General features: G+C 37.8%; 3 protein-coding genes and 1 non-coding gene across 4 annotated transcripts; 2 read left to right on the top strand and 2 right to left on the bottom strand.

Annotated features, from left to right (window-relative positions):
* The first annotated feature begins 472 nt into the window (after nucleotides 1-472).
* Nucleotides 473-3,390, top strand: LOC107022441 (protein FAR1-RELATED SEQUENCE 6-like). Its single transcript, XM_027917697.1, has 2 exons — nucleotides 473-556; nucleotides 1,275-3,390. Exon 2 carries the CDS (start codon nucleotides 1,307-1,309, stop codon nucleotides 2,087-2,089), a length of 783 nt encoding a protein of 260 aa, XP_027773498.1. The 5' UTR covers nucleotides 473-556; nucleotides 1,275-1,306; the 3' UTR covers nucleotides 2,090-3,390.
* Nucleotides 3,391-3,683: 293 nt separating this feature from the next.
* Nucleotides 3,684-3,879, top strand: LOC114077722. Its single transcript, XR_003579093.1, has one exon. It is a non-coding gene; the product is annotated as a U2 spliceosomal RNA (small nuclear RNA).
* Nucleotides 3,880-4,082: 203 nt separating this feature from the next.
* Nucleotides 4,083-19,942, bottom strand: LOC107022440. Its single transcript, XM_015223048.2, has 3 exons — nucleotides 17,553-19,942; nucleotides 5,252-5,377; nucleotides 4,083-4,930 (listed from the first exon to the last, which is right to left on the bottom strand). The coding sequence occupies exons 2-3, from the start codon at nucleotides 5,360-5,362 to the stop codon at nucleotides 4,583-4,585; spliced, it is 459 nt and encodes a 152-aa protein (XP_015078534.2). The 5' UTR covers nucleotides 5,363-5,377; nucleotides 17,553-19,942; the 3' UTR covers nucleotides 4,083-4,582.
* On the bottom strand, nucleotides 18,439-19,502 carry LOC107022438. Its single transcript, XM_015223046.1, has 2 exons — nucleotides 19,323-19,502; nucleotides 18,439-18,612 (listed from the first exon to the last, which is right to left on the bottom strand). The coding sequence occupies exons 1-2, from the start codon at nucleotides 19,500-19,502 to the stop codon at nucleotides 18,439-18,441; spliced, it is 354 nt and encodes a 117-aa protein (XP_015078532.1).
* Nucleotides 19,943-21,773: the final 1,831 nt, after the last annotated feature.

Below are 21,773 nucleotides of genomic sequence, written 5' to 3'. Positions count from 1 at the left end.
AGAAATAATACAACTGTTATCCAAAACACTTACACTTAAACAAAAATCTTTTCCTTTTCTGTATGATAAAACATCAGTTGCAACAAATGACTCTCATTACAATATAGATTTGCAACTTTGCAAGGAAACATTGATGAAGTTCTGTTTGAACATAGTAAATAATTAATGAGTTCAAACACCATTAATTATTTTCTAAAATTATTTTCACTTTTTTAAACCGTCTCATACTAGTTGTCCACGTTCTAAAAATTATTATTTCAAATCATTTGTTTTTGCAACCACCATCCCCGTTAAAAAGATACTCCATCCGCTTCATATTAGTTGTCCAAAAAAATAGTTATTTTAAATAATTTGCTTTTAATTTACAAAATTAAAAGAGAACTGATGTTCATATTTTGCCCTTAGAATTAGTACTACTATTCAAAAATACTCCTATATAAAATATTGTTCTTTGTTTCCTTTCTATGAAGCTTGAAATCAACTATCGCCATTTTTTTTTTGCTGAAAGACAACGTCTGCCAGTGGCTCAGGTGGGAAGTTTTATCTGAAATTGCAGGTTAAATTTGTTTAATGTTCTCAACAAACTAGCACTGTTAGCTATTGTAGTTTTGATATGAAATTTCCGATCTGTGCTCAGATAGTATAGGGCGCTTTTAGTGAGCTAATTTTCATCTGTAAAAATGTCTACTTCCAGTTTTCCACTGTTTGAGTACCAAATATAAACTTCCTATGATTATTTCCATTGCTGTTTTTTTTTCTATCATGACCTGAATTTCATTCTTTGAATTTGAATCTTTTTTTTTTTCGCCCGAGGATGTTGATATTCCCTACTGTTCAATTCATGTCTATTTTTAAATGTAGTTCAAATTTTCTGTGAAGTTTTTTTTTTCCAGTAAGATGATAAAATAACCTATCTATTTCCTTTATGGGGCAGAGTCTAACTTAAAGGTTATCTATTTCTTTTTATACTGATATAAATTCTAAGTGCTGTTTCTTTCTTTTGGGTAGGAGAACTTCCATCGGAAAACATACTTATTTCCTGGATTGAAAGACACATCACAATATTATGCAGTAACTATATTCCCAATAGCACTAAGCCTGTCATTAGATCCACAGTTGGGGGAGAATTACATCTGGAGTTTTTTTCCTTATTGACATCATTATCTAAAATTGATGTTTCCGCTCTATGTTTCACTTTCTTCTTCTTCTCCTGCATTCCACTCTAAGGGTTGTTTTGACCACCTTTGATCTATCCTCTTCTTAATATATTACAGAGCTTGACGTCGATGCTTCTGCAACACTCCAAATGGATGGTCTTTCACTCAATGCTGCCATCTTTGAAGATGAAACTGAGGAATTCGATATTGATGGAGAGTGTGCGATGACAGAGTACGCTGGTCATTCTGGTGTTCTTGAAGGCGAAAATCCTGTTCATCCAAATCTTGGAATGGAGTTCGAGACTTATGAGGATGTGTACTACTTTTACAACTGTTATGCTAAAGCGTACGGCTTCGGGGTCAGAGTGAGTAATACATGGTATAGGAAGAGTAGGGAAAGGTATAGAGGAAAACTAAGCTGCAGCAATGCAGGATTTAAAAAGAAAAGTGAAGCAAATCAGCCCAGACCTGAGACAAGAACTGGCTGTCCAGCTATGATCAAGTTCAGATTGACGGAGAACAAAAGGTGGAGAATAATTGAAGTTGAACTTGAACACAACCACCTCATTCATCCGTCAACCGAAAAGTTCTATAAATCTCACAGAAACAACAGTTCTGGGAGAAGAAGGCCCTTGCAGATGACTGGTAATCAAGAAAATCAGAAAATTAGGTTATTCAGAACTGTCATTATTGATCCAGATGATGATGGACAATTAAACATTGATGAAGGTGAATTCAGGAACATGATTGACCAGTCCAACAACCATTTGATTCTTAAACCTGGAGATGCTCAAGCAATTCTCAGTTTCTTCACTGATCTACAGTTGGTAAACCCTGATTTCTTTTATGTAATGGACCTAAATGATGTCTGTGGAATGTGTTCTGGGCGGAAGCAAGATGTAAGGCCACATATGGTTATTTTGGTGACGTGATTAAAATTGCCACTGCTTGTTTGATCTCAAAATATGAGGTTCCACTTGTGGTATTTGCTGGAGTTAACCACCATGGACAATCTGTGCCACTAGGATGTGGTTTGGTTGCAGGAGAGACTGTAGAGTCATTTATATGGTTGTTGAGGGCATGGCTGACACATGATTGGCCGCCCTCCACAGACCGTCATTATTGACCAATCTAGTGCTATGCAAACTGCTATTGCTGATGTTCTCCCGCGGGCATCTCATTGCATTTCGTTGTCGCATATCATGAAGAAAGTTCCTGAGGAATTGGGTGGGTTACACGCATAAAGTCATCAAGAAAGCATTTACTAAAGCAATTTACCAATCATCAAGAATAGATGATTTTGAAACAGCTTGGGAGGACATGATGCTATACCATGGAATTAGGGACCATAAATGGCTCCAGACACTCCACGAAAATCGTAAACACTGGGTCCCTGTCTATTTAAAGGATACATTTCTAGCGGGGGATGTTTGGTGTGACACTCGAGGAGAGAGAGGTTTCTTTCTTCTCCTTTTGATGAGTATTTGTCTGATCATACTCCCCTGAAAGAGTTCCTTGATGTCTATAACCAATGTCTGAAGGAAATCTATCAAAGAGAAGCACTGGCTGATTCAGAATCGAGGAATCCAAGTTGTATGTTGAAATCAAGATTTTATTTTGAAATGCAGCTATCGAAAATCTACACCAATCCCATATTTGTTAAATTTCAAATTGAAATAGAGGGAATGGTCTCATGTTTAAGCACAAGACAAGTAGGTATTGATGGGTCAATCATGATATACATTGTTAAGGATAGCAAAGTTGAGAATGTGAATGAAGCAAAAGATTATGAAGTTACGTTTAATACAGCTGTCGCTGATGTTCTTTGTGAATGTGGTTTATTCAACCTGAAGGGCTTCCTGTGTAGGCACACATTATGTGTTCTAAGTCAAAATGGTTTCAAGGAGATCCCACCTCAGTACATTCTTTCACGCTGGAGAATGGATATTCACCGTAGCTATGTTCTTGACTACGGCTGCAATTTTATTAACACCAAGAATCCAGTTCACAGGTATGATAATTTGTACAAAATGTGCTGTGAAGTTGGTGGAGGAGGGGAGAAAATCACATGAACGATACAAGTTCACCTTAGAAGCGTTAGGGGAGATACTGAACAGAGTTAGTTTGCAAGATCATAACACTCTTTAGCTTTTGAAGAAGAGCTGTGAAATATGTATGTAGGCATACTGATAATATTTTCTTTTAAAATTGAAGGAAAAACAGTCACTAGTGATATCTTATCTTCGATTTCTCAACAGCTTTTTAGGATCTTTTTTTCTTTGATCTTAATTATAGATTAAGCTTTTAACTACGAGTAACGTTCAGATTTATAACTTCATCTTTTTACAAGTGCCCCCGATAGGAAATATTTATCAAGGAAAAGGTAGATATAACTGAGTTTATAACACTTGGAAGAGCAGAAATGCTTAACTTTTGTAGTGGCCAATTATTCCCACATCGGAAGAAGCTAAGAAGAAGACAGCAGAGAGCTGATATAAAAAGAAAGGCCTGAACTAATGAATAAGCATACCTTTCTCGGCCTTTTGGCTAAGATCAAGTGTAGTATCTGTTCTTATCAGTTTAATATCTGATATGTGGACCATTGGTTCACACGATATTAACTCAATTTTTTAAGGGGGAGGGCCCATCAAGGTAGCTTGCTACCTGGACTCTCAAGCGTCGCCCATGCGTTGCACTGCTGCACGGGCCTGGCGCACCCCACCAAATCTAGTTCAATCTTGTTTGGCTTATAGTTAAAGAAGCCCATCATTTTATAGCCCAATTGTTTTTTTTATGATTAAATTTAATTTGTAATATTTATACTAAATGTTTCTTAGTAATTTTGTACCATATCTTTGGAGGACAGAAAATGATTGGTTGAACGATTAACATTTCAATATTAGAAGACGTATTGTTGACCATGGAATCAGTAAAGTTAAAAACTGGAGTTACTTGTATCTCGCATACTTGACTCCTTAAGATGGGGAGAATAGTTGAGTTCATGCGAGCAACAATAATGCTAATGCAAATAGTTGGGTTTGTTGTGTCACAATTTTTATATTGGAAACTACATGGCTACTAGTTTGAATTGATGTAAACATGTTTCACCAAGCAATTCTAGAGTGCATTACCCAAAGTTTATCTCGAGACCTTTTATCCTGTCCTCTAGCAAATGAGGAACGAGTTTATATTAACGGAAATCTCAAGTGATAAAGTAGTATTTTTTCAATGTGCTAATAGCAGTACTAAATTTTCTAGTAAGAGCATTGTGATTAGCTTCCATCTTTCTTCTTAGCCCATGTGCTAGCGTTTCCTCAAGGTGCATACCTTCTGTAGGAGTCTTTACCTTTCAAAAGTTACATCTCCCATCTCTTAATAAAATATTTCTTTATCCTTCTAAATCTTTAATTTTGCCACATTATTCTTTAAAAGTTTGTCCTCAGATGCAAAGACTTCTGAATAAGACTTGCATTAATGGCACTAATATCAGTAAACAAAAATAACTCTGATCTCTTGTTATTGTTGTAATTAAAAACACATCTCCATTTATAGTGCATTGATGCAATAAAAATAATATATGAAGCTGCAGCTTGTACCTCGAGAGTTCTCAACTGCTCTTGACATTGAGCAATCAAGTGCTTCAGCTGCTGCACTTCCTGGATCCTATCATCATTGTGCTCCTTTTGTCGTTCATGTTGGATGGCCACTAAACGTTTCAGAATGATATTGTCTCGAAGAATCAGTTCTATTTGCTCCTTCAGCATCATATTTTCCTGGAAAAGAAATGGTGAATATTGAAAAATGACAGGCAAAGGTCAATAAACTAGTATGTCAAAAATGCAAATTTGCAAACATGACTAAATTGCTGTTCTCTTACTAGTGAAGCACTACAGTAGCCAGAAATCTGCTCATAAAATGCATTGAAGAGCCAACAATATAGGCATCACCAAAATAGTTTTCTAGCTTAACTCCTCTGAGAAAATTAGTAAAGAAAAGTATGTTTGATAAATATATCATCCGCAACTCCTCAGCAGGGAATTTGTTGTCTGGTAAATCTATAGACTACAATATTACTTAAATGTACAAATACCAACCTTCTGAAAATTTTGAGTTGCTTCTGCACTTGCACTAATGGATTTCTCTAAGCTCTCCAACACAATTGTCGCACGAGCCCTAGCATCATCTGAACTTGTAGCACTCATCATTTCCCTCACAAACAATGTCACGACCGGAATCTAGACCCCAGACGAGACCGGCGTCGTTGACCTCTCAGAGGTCGCAGACAAGCCTACTTACGTCATTCTTACTTTACATAGATTAATTTTAGCGGAAAATTTGAAATTTTTGATTCTTTAATCATACTTGCTAAACATTCTTAACATTTCGTAATCGTTCATCATCAACCATCTAACATTTAAGAGATAGGCAACTGAAAGAAATAATTCATTAAGTATTAATTGTATATCGGCCAAAATAGCACCAATACAAAGTCTGAACCAAAACAGGAAAGAAACGCTAGTGGAACATGCTCCACTAGCTCAACTCTAAAACTACGCTAGAATGTAAAACAGTAGCATCCTCGAAAGCATGAGGACCTATCAAACTCCGGATGAATACTGACGTCCGGATAGCTGCAACAACGAACCTGTAGCTCTAGCGTCCACCTGTGCCTGCACCTAAAAGTAGATGTTCGTATGGAATTAGTACACACTTGTACTAAGTATGGGTATATGCAAGCACACACCAGGGACATGCATGAGAAAGAAGAGCTCTTCCCTAACAACATGATGTTTGGAAGTCAAGTCAGTGGACTTGCTAAAATGAGATTGGGAAAGTTATGCCATGAGAGTGACATGCATCATTATAATCATCGTATTGCACACAAGACATAACATCTTCACCTATCACATAACATATAACACATAGTTTCTTTCATATTATTCATTCATATACCATGAGACCTTATTATCATAGACTTAACCTTAAGACTTTCCAAAATGAGGGCTCAACATATGGGACCTCAACTAGGGAGCCTTCTTTAGCAAACACAGAGTCTGCTTCACTCATTCATTCGTATTTCATTTCAATTCATTCATAGGCCAGTGCGAACACCAGCTATACCTAGGATGTAGTTTAAGACTTTCATCGGGTTTGCTGTGCAATGATCAGGAATAACCTAATGTCATTACCTGAATCTAGCTCACCTCTTGATTATCCTATCCTAACACCTTTGGTATCATTCATTTCTTTATATGATTCATTTGAGGCTGGCCTCATTCATTCATTGGGAACTTTAACTTTAACCGACATAGATCATGTGAGCATCATGAAATCCAGTGTCTCCCCCACACCGAAAAGAGGTGGAATCACCGGCCAAAGTGATTCAATAACATGCTGGCGTTTATGGGAATTTAACCCCGCCAGATCCCTATAGTGGCAATATAGGTTCAAAGACTAGGAGATATATGGAGACCCATACCCGGCAAGCCGGACGGTCTCATCTCATGAGAGTTACGTGAACCTCCGCCCTTCCCGAAAGAAGGCATCACCGCTCATAGCTAGCCTATCGGTGCTCGGTATAAAGTTCCATTACGTTCAACTCATACATCATGGAAGTTGGCTTCTAGTATAAGGACATCATAGCTCAATAGATGATTTCTCATCTCATCATTTGTATTAAGTGTTTTAAACTCAATATTTTCATTAGAGTGTTCATAGAGACTGATCTCTTCATTATCTTAAACTCTCATTGGTGAGTACGTATTGGTACCCTTTACTTAGGCTCATTTGAGATTGCTCTCATCATATACATTAGCCTCACATCATGGTTGTCACCACATTCTTCCTTTCATTACGTATATCTTAGGTTCACTTAATTTGAACGTATGTTAAACTTATGTGTCTATACATACAAGCCACGGGGCTTCATTTATAATTCGTTAAGTGATTCTTATTTTCCTAAGATTATGTATTACAAGACTTATGTATCTTGTATTTATATATATATATACCAAGATCTAAATTTTTGATCTAAGTAGATGGCATTATCCTTGAATATTTTACTCACGTATGACTTATGTATCAATACGGAGGTTTTGGGCACGGGAACCCAAATCTTGAATTATTTGGATATCATTTATATTTTTCATTGATTTTATTTCCAACATTTATAACTTTAGAACTCTAAATTAAATCTCAACATTTTCATGACATAATAAATTTTCTATTTTAATTAGAATTCTAAAGTAAATTTCAATCATTTACATGAAAGAATAATTTTCTAATTTAATTAGAATTCTAATTTAAATCTCAATATTTACATAAAAGAATTAATATTCTATTTTAATTAGAATTCTAAATTAAATCTCAATATTTTACATAAGAGAATTAATTTTCCAACTTTAATTAGAATTTTAATTTATCATTATTATTATTTTTTTTTTATTGAATTCGCTTGAAAAGGGAGGTTGTGGGTTCGAACCCCCACAGCCCCTCCTTCTTTAATTCATAAAAAAAAAGCATCTGCAGTGAGGTTGTGGGATCGAATCCCCACAACCTCATATTTTTTTTTTAATTTTCGCCTACTGAGGTCGTGGGATCGATTCCCACGCCTCACGTTTTTTTTTTCTTTTTTTTTTCTTTTTCGCGTGTGGCTGGGGGTCGCGAGTTCGATCCCCCCCAGCCCCCTTTTTATTTCTTTTCTTGGCGAATTTCGCCGGTCCCAGCCCCCATTTCGAGCCCCGCCTGGCACAATCCTTTTTTTTTTTTTGTCTTACTTTGGTGAGGTCTCGGGTTCGATCCCTGCAGACCTCGCCTATTTTTATTTAATTTTTTTGACACCCAAAATTTCCAGAATTCACCTGTAGCGAATTTCCAGATTCTGGAACTTTGTTACACATTTTTATGAAGCGATTTACGGGACTTTTAAGCACCTCTTTATTTGTCGTTCGGTAGGATTCTTAAGACAAGTTAAAAGTATGATTTGGTCATTTGTTTAACTAAAATTTATAGCATTTCAACAAGTGAACATCAAGCTTTTAAGAGCCTCTATTTGCACATAAAACACGAGTAATCTCTAATCTATTAACATGCCAAAGAAAGACTTAAAGTCATGGTCAAAATCTTGCACAAATACATACATATATACTTTCATACTTTCCGAAAGACACAAAATTTAAACACATCATTCATGCAAAAATCTAGCAGCACAACATACCCATCCTACAAATTCGTTAGGGAGCTAAGGACAAGGACATACGAAGGGGAACAACCTTAGTTTCAAGAGTTTAAGAAACGTTCGAAAGAAAGTACTCTTGGAGAAAGAATTCCATGAGAGAAACCCATACCTTAATCGAAGTTCAAACTTTAAATGTTGCTGCCCGGAAAACTCCTCTAAACCACCCCCAATTCACTTCAACGTACACCTCTCTCGACAAACCTCTCTTAGCCTTGACGTTTTGATTACTTTTTCTTTTGCTTAAAAATTTTTGTTAGTTCTTCAAGCATGAAAACTGTTGATATTTTGGCAGAAATAATGTGAGGAAGATGGAGAACGTGAGAGAGGGAGTTAAGAAGCGTGAGAGAGAGAGGACTAATTGGATTAGGAGACTAATTCAAGAATTAGTCAAATAACATTTAAAATAAATAAATACAAATCTGTTTTATTTATTTATTTATTTATTCATTTAAAACGTGAAAGGACAATTATGCCCTTAAATACCTATTTATTCTTATTTATATAATTCTTTTTTTTTTGAATCGTTACATTATCCCCCCCTTAGGAACATTCGTCCCCGAATGACACTACCATTACACCTCATAATGCCAATCAGATCATAACTTAATTGCTATGTACAATCAGCCAATAGCAACAAATACGAAGAGATAAGGAACTATAGTCTTACGAGTAGGAAGCCTAACCTCAAGAGTTGAAAAGATGTGGATATCGGGATCTCATGTCGGCCTCAGCCTCCCACGTAGCACCCTCAACAAGATGGTTTCTCCACAATACCTTCACTGTGGCAATCTCCTTGTTCCTCAGCCGCTTGACCTGTCTGTCTAAGATCTCAACAGGTATTTCCTCATAGGACAAGTCTTCACCAACCCCCAAACCTTCTACAGGTAGGATTGATGCTGGATCACCTAGGCACTTCTTCAACATAGAGACATGAAAGACTGGATGAACAGAAGCTAGCTCCGCAGGCAATGCTAACTCATAGGCCACCTCACCCACGCGCTGTAGGATCTCATATGGCCCCACATACCTCGGACTAAGCTTCCCTTTTCTACCAAATCGCATCACCCCTTTCATAGGCGATATCTTCAAGTAAACCTGGTCACCAACGTTAAATTCTAAGGGTCGCTTTCTGTTGTCTGCATATGACTTTTGTCGGCTGTAAGCGGTAGACAACCTGTCTCTAATCATTCTAACTTTCTCCAAGGCCTCATGAATGATCTCTGGACCCAAAATAGATGACTCTCCAACCTCGAACCACCCAACTGGAGATCTACACCTCCTACCATACAATGCCTCAAACGGTGCCATCCCAATGCTGGAGTGATAGCTATTATTATACGAGAACTCTATCAAAGGTAGATGGTCATCCCAATTACCTCTAAAGTCAATCGCACACGCTCTCAACATGTCCTCCAATGTCTGAATAGTGCGCTCTGCCTGCCCATCTGTCTGAGGATGAAAGGCGGTGCTAAGTTTCACCTGCGTGCCTAAGCTTTTCTGGAAAGATCTCCAAAAATGCGAAGTAAACTGAGCTCCTCTATCTGAAATAATAGACAAAGGAATTCCATGCCATCTCACAATCTCATCAATGTAGAGTCTCGCGTAATCCTCGGCCCTGTAAGTAGACTTCACAGGGATAAAGTGGGCAGACTTAGTCAATCTGTCCACAACAACCCATATAGAGTCATGCTGCCTCCTAGTCCTCGGAAGACCAACTACGAAGTCCATATTAATGGCCTCCCATTTCCAAGTCGGAACCTCAATAATCTGAGTCAGACCACCAGGCTTAAGATGCTCTGCCTTAACCTGCTGACAATTAGGACACTTAGCCACATAGTCTGCAATATCCTTCTTCATGCCATCCCACCAATAAATCTGCTTAAGATCATGATACATTTTTGTGGAACCTGGATGTATGGAATATCTGGAACCATGGGCCTCTGCAACAATCCTGGTCCGTAAATCATCTACATCTGGTACGCACAATCGGTTCTGGTATCTAAGTATGCCATCATCTCCCAGAGCAAAAGACTCGTTCATTTTTAACAACACTGAGTCCTTCATCTCCATCAACACAGGATCAAGTTGCTGACCCTTTTTGACTTCCACTATCAGGGATGATTCAGAACTAGGGTGAACTGAAACACCTCCACTAGTAGAGTCAACCAACCGCACACCCAGTCTGGCCAGTCTGTGTACCTCTTTCACTAGTTCCTTCTTCTCATCCTCAACGTGGGCTGTACTCCCCATGCTCATCCTGCTCAAAGCATCAGCCACAACATTAGCCTTACCTGGATGATAGTGCACATTCATGTCATAATCCTTCAGCAGCTCCAACCATCTGCGTTGCCGTAGATTCAGCTCCCTCTGCGTGAACACGTACTGGAGACTCTTATGATCCGTGAACACATCCACATGTACCCCATACAGATAATGCCTCCACAGCTTCAATGCAAACACCACGGCTGCCAACTCCAAGTCATGAGTGGGATAATTCTTTTCATGAACCTTGAGCTGTCTGGAAGCATAGGCTATCACCTTACCAGCCTGCATAAGAACACATCCCAAACCAACCCTAGATGCATCACAATAGACAGTGTAATTCTCGCCACTCTTAGGCAGAGTAAGCACCGGGGCTGAAGTGAGTCTGTCCTTGAGCTCCTGGAAACTCTTCTCACAAGTCTCCGTCCATTCAAACTTGGATTTCTTCTTTGTCAAGGTTGTAAGTGGGGCAGCAATGGAAGAAAATCCCTCCACGAACCTGCGGTAGTAACCAGCCAATCCCAGAAAGCTACGGATATCGGTGGGTGTAAGAGGCTTTGGCCACTTCTTAACGGCTTCAGTCTTTCTGGGGTCCACTTCTACACCTTGATCGGACACAACATGGCCTAGGAAGGTCACTGATCTCAGCCAGAATTCACACTTGCTGAATTTGGCATACAACTGATGCTGTCTAAGTACCTGCAAGGTTAGTCTCAAATGCTGTTCATGCTCTTCCTTGGTCTTAGAGTAGATGAGAATGTCATCAATGAATACTATGACGAAAGAGTCAAGGTATTCACGGAAAACTCTGTTCATGAGGTCCATAAATGCAGCAGGTGCATTCGTGAGACCGAATGACATAACCAAGAACTCATAATGACCATAACGGGTACGAAAAGCTGTTTTTGGGACATCCCTATCCCTAACTCTAAGCTGATGATACCCTGAACGAAGATCAATCTTAGAGAAGAAACTAGACCCTTGGAGCTGATCGAACAAATCATCAATTCTGGGAAGTGGGTACTTATTCTTTATAGTAACTTTGTTGAGCTGCCGATAATCGATACACATTCTAAGGGTCCCATCCTTTTTCTTTACAAACAACACTGGAGCGCCCCAAGGGGATATGCTCGGCTGAATGAAACCCTTATCCGTGAGATCTTTTAACTGCAGCTTCAACTCCTTGAGTTCTGCTGGAGCCATTCTATAAGGAGGAATTGAGATTGGTTTAGTATCAGGTTCTAAGTCGATACCAAAGTCAATCTCTCGAAGGGGAGGGACTCCAGGCAAATCTTCAGGAAACACATCTAGGAATTCATTTACTACAGGCACCGAGTCTATGGAAGGAACGTCATGATCTAAATCATTAACACTCACTAGATGACATAGTAACCCTTTGGCCATCATTTTATTGGCCTTGAGATTTGAAACCAAGGGGTTAGGACGAATCGGATTGTACCCCTCCCAGACTAACTCTTCTCCATTAGGGAAGCGAAACCTCACCACCCTACTACGACAGTCCAAGCAAGCATAATAGCTGTGAAGCCAGTCCATGCCAAGAATAATATCAAAATCACGCATGGGTAACTCAATCAAGTTTGCACACATAGCCTTGCCACTCACAACTATTGGGCAATTCTTGTATACCCTATCGGTTCTCACATTTTCTCCTAAAGGCGTACTAACCACTATAGGATCATGCAGAACTTCAGGTAGTATTTCAAAGGTAAGGGCAAGCAGAGGAGTCACAAAGGAAAGCGTAGACCCTGGATCAAGTAAAGCATAAACAGAAGTTGAGAATACTTGCAGCATACCTGTGACCACATCAGCGGACTTCTCCTGCTCCTCCCTACCTTTCAAGGCATAAAATCTGTTCCTCTTCGGAGGCTCGGCTGCTGCTGCATTATGTGGGGTAGGCCTAGGCTGAGCATTACCCCCAGCCTGACCTCTGTTCTGGGGACAGTCTATGACCATGTGTCCACTCTTACCACAACCGAAACAGGCATTAGTGCCCTGTCTACATTCTCCAAGGTGCATTCGGCCACACTTAGTACAAGTCTTCCTTGGACGCTGCATCTCACCTCCATTGCCCCTCTTGGGTTCGGGTCTGCCTCCTCTAGGCGTTGTATTTCTCTGAGGGTCAGAATTTCCAGCACTCTGTTGCCCCTTCTTGAATTTGGGCTGCTCGCGGACGCCAAAATTGTTTCTATGGCCTCCATGGCTGGGACCTGCCTGATCTTGAGGCCTAGGCCTCCTAACATCACGTACACCTCTCCTCTTTCGGCTGTCCTCTACCTGCTGGACATGCATCATTAATCTAGAAAGGTCCATATCATCATGGAGCATCGCAGCCCGACAATCCTCCTCCAGGTCTCCATTGATTCCTGTGAGGAATCTGCTCATCTCCTCCCTGCTGGTAGAAACCAAGGGAGTAGCATACCTGGATAATTTCAACAAAGTTAAGTACTCTCATCATTCTTGTTATCAAATACTAAGGGAAGTACATACCTAGATAACTTCACAAACTTCAGGGAATACTCCCTGACAGTCATGGATCCTTGCTTGAGGTTGATGAACTCCTCAACCTTGGCCTCTTTCATCTCTCTAGGGAAGAACCTTTCCAAAAATGCTGTCTTGAACAGCTCCCAGGTGACTGGCACCCCTCCTAGGACACGGCTATCTCGCCACATTTTGCACCAAGTCTGTGCAACATCTTTGAGCTGGTAGGAAGCCAACTCAGCCTTCTCAATATCAGTGGCCCCCATGGCCACCAGTATCTTATGCAACTCGTCTATAAATTCCTGGGGATCTTCTGAAGTCTTAGCCCCTGTGAAAATTGGAGGATTCATCCTCGTGAAGTCTCGCAGTCTGTCAGCTATGCTGCGAACCGGTGGGTTTTCCCTCAGAACATCCTGCCGGTTGACTTGGGCAGTCATAGCTTGGGCCTGCATCGTGATGGCCTGTGCCATCTGGGCTAGAGATGCCCTCACCTCCGCATCAGTCAACGCAGCTGGGTTAACTGGCATGGCCACTCCTTCAGCTGGAGCCTGGGGTGGATTCTGATTACCCCTAGCTGCTGCTGCTCCCGTCCTCCGACCCTTAGTTCCCCAAGAGTTCATTCTCTGAAAACAACAAGGTTGATGTTAGACACGTTCGTAACACCAAGAATTCAAACATTAGGAAAAGCACAATAAGATCAGAAGAAGGGAAGTCTTTCCTACGCATCATGCAGTCTCTAATCCAGGATAGTGGTGCACTTCACTACCATGACTTAGAAACTACTCAATGTGGTTGATGTGAACTCGTTATTCTAGGAATTTAACCTAGCGCTCTGATACCAACTTTGTCACGACCGGAATCTAGACCCCAGACGAGACCGGCGTCGTTGACCTCTCAGAGGTCGCAGACAAGCCTACTTACGTCATTCTTACTTTACATAGATTAATTTTAGCGGAAAATTTGAAATTTTTGATTCTTTAATCATACTTGCTAAACATTCTTAACATTTCGTAATCGTTCATCATCAACCATCTAACATTTAAGAGATAGGCAACTGAAAGAAATAATTCATTAAGTATTAATTGTATATCGGCCAAAATAGCACCAATACAAAGTCTGAACCAAAACAGGAAAGAAACGCTAGCGGAACATGCTCCACTAGCTCAACTCTAAAACTACGCTAGAATGTAAAACAGTAGCATCCTCGAAAGCATGAGGACCTACCAAACTCCGGATGAATACTGACGTCCGGATAGCTGCAACAACGAACCTGTAGCTCTAGCGTCCACCTGTGCCTGCACCTAAAAGTAGATGTTCGTATGGAATTAGTACACACTTGTACTAAGTATGGGTATATGCAAGCACACACCAGGGACATGCATGAGAAAGAAGAGCTCTTCCCTAACAACATGATGTTTGGAAGTCAAGTCAGTGGACTTGCTAAAATGAGATTAGGAAAGTTATGCCATGAGAGTGACATGCATCATTATAATCATCGTATTGCACACAAGACATAACATCTTCACCTATCACATAACATATAACACATAGTTTCTTTCATATTATTCATTCATATACCATGAGACCTTATTATCATAGACTTAACCTTAAGACTTTCCAAAATGAGGGCTCAACATATGGGACCTCAACTAGGGAGCCTTCTTTAGCAAACACAGAGTCTGCTTCACTCATTCATTCGTATTTCATTTCAATTCATTCATAGGCCAGTGCGAACACCAGCTATACCTAGGATGTAGTTTAAGACTTTCATCGGGTTTGCTGTGCAATGATCAGGAATGACCTAATGTCATTACCTGAATCTAGCTCACCTCTTGATTATCCTATCCTAACACCTTCGGTATCATTCATTTCTTTATATGATTCATTTGAGGCTGGCCTCATTCATTCATTGGGAACTTTAACTTTAACCGACATAGATCATGTGAGCATCATGAAATCCAGTGTCTCCCCCACACCGAAAAGAGGTGGAATCACCGGCCAAAGTGATTCAATAACATGCTAGCGTTTATGGGAATTTAACCCCGCCAGATCCCTATAGTGGCAATATAGGTTCAAAGACTAGGAGATATATGGAGACCCATACCCGGCAAGCCGGACGGTCTCATCTCATGAGAGTTACGTGAACCTCCGCCCTTCCCGAAAGAAGGCATCACCGCTCATAGCTAGCCTATCGGTGCTCGGTATAAAGTTCCATTACATTCAACTCATACATCATGGAAGTTGGCTTCTAGTATGAGGACATCATAGCTCAATAGATGATTTCTCATCTCATCATTAGTATTAAGTGTTTTAAACTCAATATTGTCATTAGAGTGTTCATTGAGACTGATCTCTTCATTATCTTACACTCTCATTGGTGAGTACGTATTGGTACCCTTTACTTAGGCTCATTTGAGATTGCTCTCATCATATACATTAGCCTCACATCATGGTTGTCACCACATTCTTCCTTTCATTACGTATATCTTAGGTTCACTTAATTTGAACGTATGTTAAACTTATTTGTCTATACATACAAGCCACGGGGCTTCATTTATAATTCGTTAAGTGATTCTTATTTTCCTAAGATTATGTATTACAAGACTTATGTATCTTGTATTTATATATATATATACCAAGATCTAAATTTTTGATCTAAGTAGATGGCATTATCCTTGAATATTTTACTCACGTATGACTTATGTATCAATACGGAGGTTTTGGGCACGGGAACCCAAATCTTGAATTATTTGGATATCATTTATATTTTTCATTGATTTTATTTCCAACATTTATAACTTTAGAACTCTAAATTAAATCTCAACATTTTCATGACATAATAAATTTTCTATTTTAATTAGAATTCTAAAGTAAATTTCAATCATTTACATGAAAGAATAATTTTCTAATTTAATTAGAATTCTAATTTAAATCTCAATATTTACATAAAAGAATTAATATTCTATTTTAATTAGAATTCTAAATTAAATCTCAATATTTTACATAAGAGAATTAATTTTCCAACTTTAATTAGAATTTTAATTTATCATTATTATTATTTTTTTTTTATTGAATTCGCTTGAATAGGGAGGTTGTGGGTTCGAACCCCCACAGCCCCTCCTTCTTTAATTCATAAAAAAAAAGCATCTGCAGTGAGGTTATGGGATCGAATCCCCACAACCTCATATATTTTTTTTTAATTTTCTCCTACTGAGGTCGTGGGATCGATTCCCACGCCTCACGTTTTTTTTTTCTTTTTTTTTTCTTTTTCGCGTGTGGCTGGGGGTCGCGAGTTCGATCCCCCCCAGCCCCCTTTTTATTTCTTTTCTTGGCGAATTTCGCCGGTCCCAGCCCCCATTTCGAGCCCCGCCTGGCACATTCCTTTTTTTTTTTTTGTCTTACTTTGGTGAGGTCTCGGGTTCGATCCCTGCAGACCTCGCCTATTTTTATTTAATTTTTTTGACACCCAAAATTTCCAGAATTCACCTGTAGCGAATTTCCAGATTCTGGAACTTTGTTACACATTTTTATGAAGCGATTTACGGGACTTTTAAGCACCTCTTTATTTGTCGTTCGGTAGGATTCTTAAGACAAGTTAAAAGTATGATTTGGTCATTTGTTTAACTAAAATTTATAGCATTTCAACAAGTGAACATCAAGCTTTTAAGAGCCTCTATTTGCACATAAAACACGAGTAATCTCTAATCTATTAACATGCCAAAGAAAGACTTAAAGTCATGGTCAAAATCTTGCACAAATACATACATATATACTTTCATACTTTCCGAAAGACACAAAATTTAAACACATCATTCATGCAAAAATCTAGCAGCACAACATACCCATCCTACAAATTCGTTAGGGAGCTAAGGACAAGGACATACGAAGGGGAACAACCTTAGTTTCAAGAGTTTAAGAAACGTTCGAAAGAAAGTACTCTTGGAGAAAGAATTCCATGAGAGAAACCCATACCTTAATCGAAGTTCAAACTTTAAATGTTGCTGCCCGGAAAACTCCTCTAAACCACCCCCAATTCACTTCAACGTACACCTCTCTCGACAAACCTCTCTTAGCCTTGACGTTTTGATTACTTTTTCTTTTGCTTAAAAATTTTTGTTAGTTCTTCAAGCATGAAAACTGTTGATATTTTGGCAGAAATAATGTGAGGAAGATGGAGAACGTGAGAGAGGGAGTTAAGAAGCGTGAGAGAGAGAGGACTAATTGGATTAGGAGACTAATTCAAGAATTAGTCAAATAACATTTAAAATAAATAAATACAAATCTGTTTTATTTATTTATTTATTTATTCATTTAAAACGTGAAAGGACAATTATGCCCTTAAATACCTATTTATTCTTATTTATATAATTCTTTTTTTTTTGAATCGTTACAAACAACTCCACCCATTCTGTGCCATCAGCTGGAGGATTATTTAGGACAAAAGCAGTGTTCACTATACCTGCAAATTTTGCATGCAAATAAGATCCTTTCTCCACAATTGATAAAAATTTAGACTTGGTTAACAAGATTCAAATGAGCTGCTAAGTGGGCACATCTATGAGTTTCTTTTTTAAGAACTTGTCACACAAACATATTTTGAAACTTCTTTGCACCATTGGATGATTATCTTTTAACATTAGACATTTTCCTATATCACATACATGTTCTTCTAACTGCCATATATCGGCAATACATATAGTTAATTACTAAGCTTTTCCTTCTCTAAACTCCCTATGTTTCAATTTGACTGTTCGGTTTTTATGGACTAAAAAGGATAGTAAGAGAAACAAATTAAAACAAAGGGAATAATTCATATTCTAATTTATAACTTCAAATTGAGTTTTTAGTTAATCTGTTTACATTTCTGTTCATATCAGCAAGGTCATATACCATAAAATCATGTTGGAGAAGTAGCAATAAAAAAAATTGTTGAAGAGAAGTAGCAAAAATTAAAACGGGTAGCAATTATGAGGAACAGATGGAACCAGAAAATTTCAGAAAAAATGTCATGTCAATGACCAGTAAACACCGTAGAAACCAATGTCATATCAGTGAGAACTAAACCCTATTTAGGAGTACTTGGGTTGATCAACCGGTCCCCTTTTTTCTGATGGAAGGGATATGGTTGTCCTTTTCCGGGAGCAATTTTGCGATACACCATGCAATTAGTGAGATAGTCAATAACACACATATTTGTAGATATGTATCCACTCCAACTTCAGAGACTTAGGGATCATTTTGACATGAACGGAGTAATAAAAATGAGAAAAAACTAGCATCCCCTTAATCAGCACTCAGATGTCGAACATAACATTTGTACATACCACCGTCCATCTCTCCATCAGCTTCTGAGGCAGAAACTGACTTTCCTTGTGCATGAATAAGATGAAGTTCATGCAGTCTCTTAATAGCAACATCCAAATCATTGCCACATTCCTCCAAGGCTTTCTCAAGAAACTGAACATAATATAATAAAACACTTGGTACCCAGAAACTCGTTAAACAAAAGCAACAACAGAGTTCTTTACAGAAATACAGAATACATACATAATAAAATCTTTGCACCTTTTAAGTAATAATTGATTGCATCTTTTGAGATTCTTATTATAGAAAAGACCACCAAGAAATTTAATTGAAATCATTGAGGGTTGGTTGATATTATAGGAACTAATTAATATTTCATTTTACACCACAACATTTGTATTGGCACAAAGTTCAGGAAGCTACTTTCTTTTAAATATGTAGTATCGACCGTGGAGGGAAAATATTAGAATATGTGTTTAAAAGTTAGTTTGACAAAGACGCATCACCATGAGTTTAAATTTGAATAGCCTTAAATAAAGTTGTGAAAGTTGATTTAGAAATGAAATGTTCCATGATGAAAATAATGTCTTATAAATTGATGAAGCTTAAAGACACTCTTTCAGCTTGACCATAAAACACATACAAAGTCATATACATTGCTCAAATCTATTCGAAGCTCCTTTAGATAAACACTTACAAAGTCGTCTACATTCATCTCACTCTATTCATAGCATTTCATTCCGATACAGAGAGTAATTTACTTACAATAACTAAATGACGTTAAAAAAAGCTACATAATTTCTCCAACTAACAACATTTACAGCAACAAAGATAAAGTAAGAGTATCATATCTGACAATCTACATCGCGAAACAAAGCTCTCAGATGATCAACGGAAGCTTCCGCTGGCGGCGACGGCGAGAACCTTCTCGGAGAGGTTGAGGAACACCGGAGCTTCTTTGAAACAGGCGTCGGCGGTGAAGTCGGCAACGACGATTGTAAATCATCGAAGAAGGATCTCTTGCCGCAAACCATCGCAGACATTGTATAATGTCCAAATCAAATTGAACTTTTACAGCAACACCTTCATCAATTTCTCAATCAAATAAATTTATCTGATTCTGTGATCGTGATATACTAAGCGAAGAGATAAGGGGATAGGTTGGTTTTTCTTGTGCTGTAACCTTTTTCTTGTTCGCTACTTTGCTTTGTATTACAATCCTTCCGTTTTGGGCATAAAGTTGAGACTTTGGTGTGATGTTGATAGGGATAGATGCCGACTCAATAGAAGAATGAAATTGGTGGGATCAGAGAGGGAAGTGACATCCAACTTGGGAGGTGGGTAAGAGGATAACAAACACGCGCCTAATGTCGCGCTTTTGAATATCTTTCCGATATATATATCGTGGGACATCAGGATATGTGGGAATTTGGATATGTTTTTTTGTTTTTTAAGTTTTTTTCTATCGGAGGAAGGAAGAGAAAATAAACATAATCTCACGGAAAGGGAAGTCCGGGTAAAGCCATGGGTTCATCGGAATTCTCTTCCATAAAAAATTACACAGTATATATACATATATATAAAGTAAAATTTTTATATTTATGTGAATACATATATATTTTAAACTTCTCAGTGACAAGGAAAATGAGATAGTCTAGTGGTAAGTTCCTTTGAAACTATACATGATGTTCATGGCTAGCATTTTACTTTTTTAGTTTTAATTTTTTTAGTTCCAGTTCCATTTTTACGTTTTTCTTTTTTTTAATAAAACATGCTAAAAATGTGGTTTTTAAATCTAAAAGAATTCAAGGATCACATTCCTTAAAAAATTTGTTGGCTTATTTACACGTTAATATTTTTATTTTTCAAATCCCTTGAATGAAAATTCTGGATCCGTCACTGTCGGGAGGTGCAGGTGTATGTAGACTGTACTTTTACTTCGTAGAAAAGAATGTTGTCTCTAATAGATACTTGATGAAAAATAGATTAAAGCAGTTTAGAAAAGGAAATAAAAAAATTATAAAAGGATAAGCGAGACTACACTCGGCTACTTGTTAACCTACCACCTTATTTTGTGCATTCTTAAGATCATATCACATTATAAGCTAAAATCCATGTCTATTCTAGTTACTTCTCTTCAATACTTCTTTGACAAATATATCCACTTCTTCTGAAATCATCTATTATCAATATATCAAACATCCGCATGAGATATCCATGTATCTCCCCTTCATGTGTTTGAAACAATTTAGCTTCATTTTTATTTATTTTTTGCATTTTATCTTCCATCAAAGCGATACTTACCTATCATGAATCTTTTCATTTCTAATCTTATCTCTTATATGATCATACATGTATTTCAACATTCTCATTTTCACAACTTTCATCTTCAGCGAGTTCTAGATTGGCCAGCACTCTACATCATACATACATAGTTAATCTAATTACCATCTCGTAGAACTTGTCTTTAAGTTTTGGAGGCACCTTCTTAACACTCAGGATGTGAGCCTCTATTTCATCTACCTTGCTGCACAAACACGATGTGTGACATATGTCTTCCTCACAAAATGAATGACTTTTATGGTATGAATATGAATATGTAGAACCAATCAGACATGATTCATTCTCGGAAATATTGAATCACATAAGCCATTTATCTTGTAAAGAAACTAGTTGAGCAGTCACACTAAGTGACATGATCTTATTTGATTGGTTGAAACATGCACGTGACACATTCTTATTGATATTTTACTATAATTAACATGTTATTATCATTTTTCACATGTTATGTGATTCTATTAACTCATTTGAATGACTTAGCGTGGCATGTCATGTTATATGTCACACTAAATTGAATCTTTAGTATAAGATGATATCTTGAGTTTAGTAAGTGGCTCATCATTTATATACCAAACTGACGGACTAACCCAATAAAATTGACCTTCCATTAAATCTATATTATTAAAGTTAATTGAGCAAAGAATATCAAATCACAAATATTTATCTAGATTGATATAAATTTAAATTCAATAAAATTTGGTTATCTAGAGGGACAAACAAAAATTTCAAAAATGTTCTCTCAAGTCACATCCAAACACTTAACAAACTGCCAAAATGCCCGTTTTGCCTCTACTAACTTTTCCAGTAACCATAGATCTACCTTTTCTTTTTGTCACCTTCCAACTCTTGAATTGTCAGTGTTAAATCAAATCACTATTGTCTACTATAATTATTAATTAAAATAAAGATTAAGGCAATACTATGTACTATAAATTAATCATAACTAACAATAAAAGTAAACATTAATTAGTTTG

Source organism: Solanum pennellii, chromosome 6, assembly GCF_001406875.1.
Source record: "Solanum pennellii chromosome 6, SPENNV200".
NCBI lineage: Eukaryota > Viridiplantae > Streptophyta > Magnoliopsida > Solanales > Solanaceae > Solanum > Solanum pennellii.
Note: the sequence above shows the minus strand (reverse complement) of the source record. Positions and strands in the feature narration are given on the sequence as shown.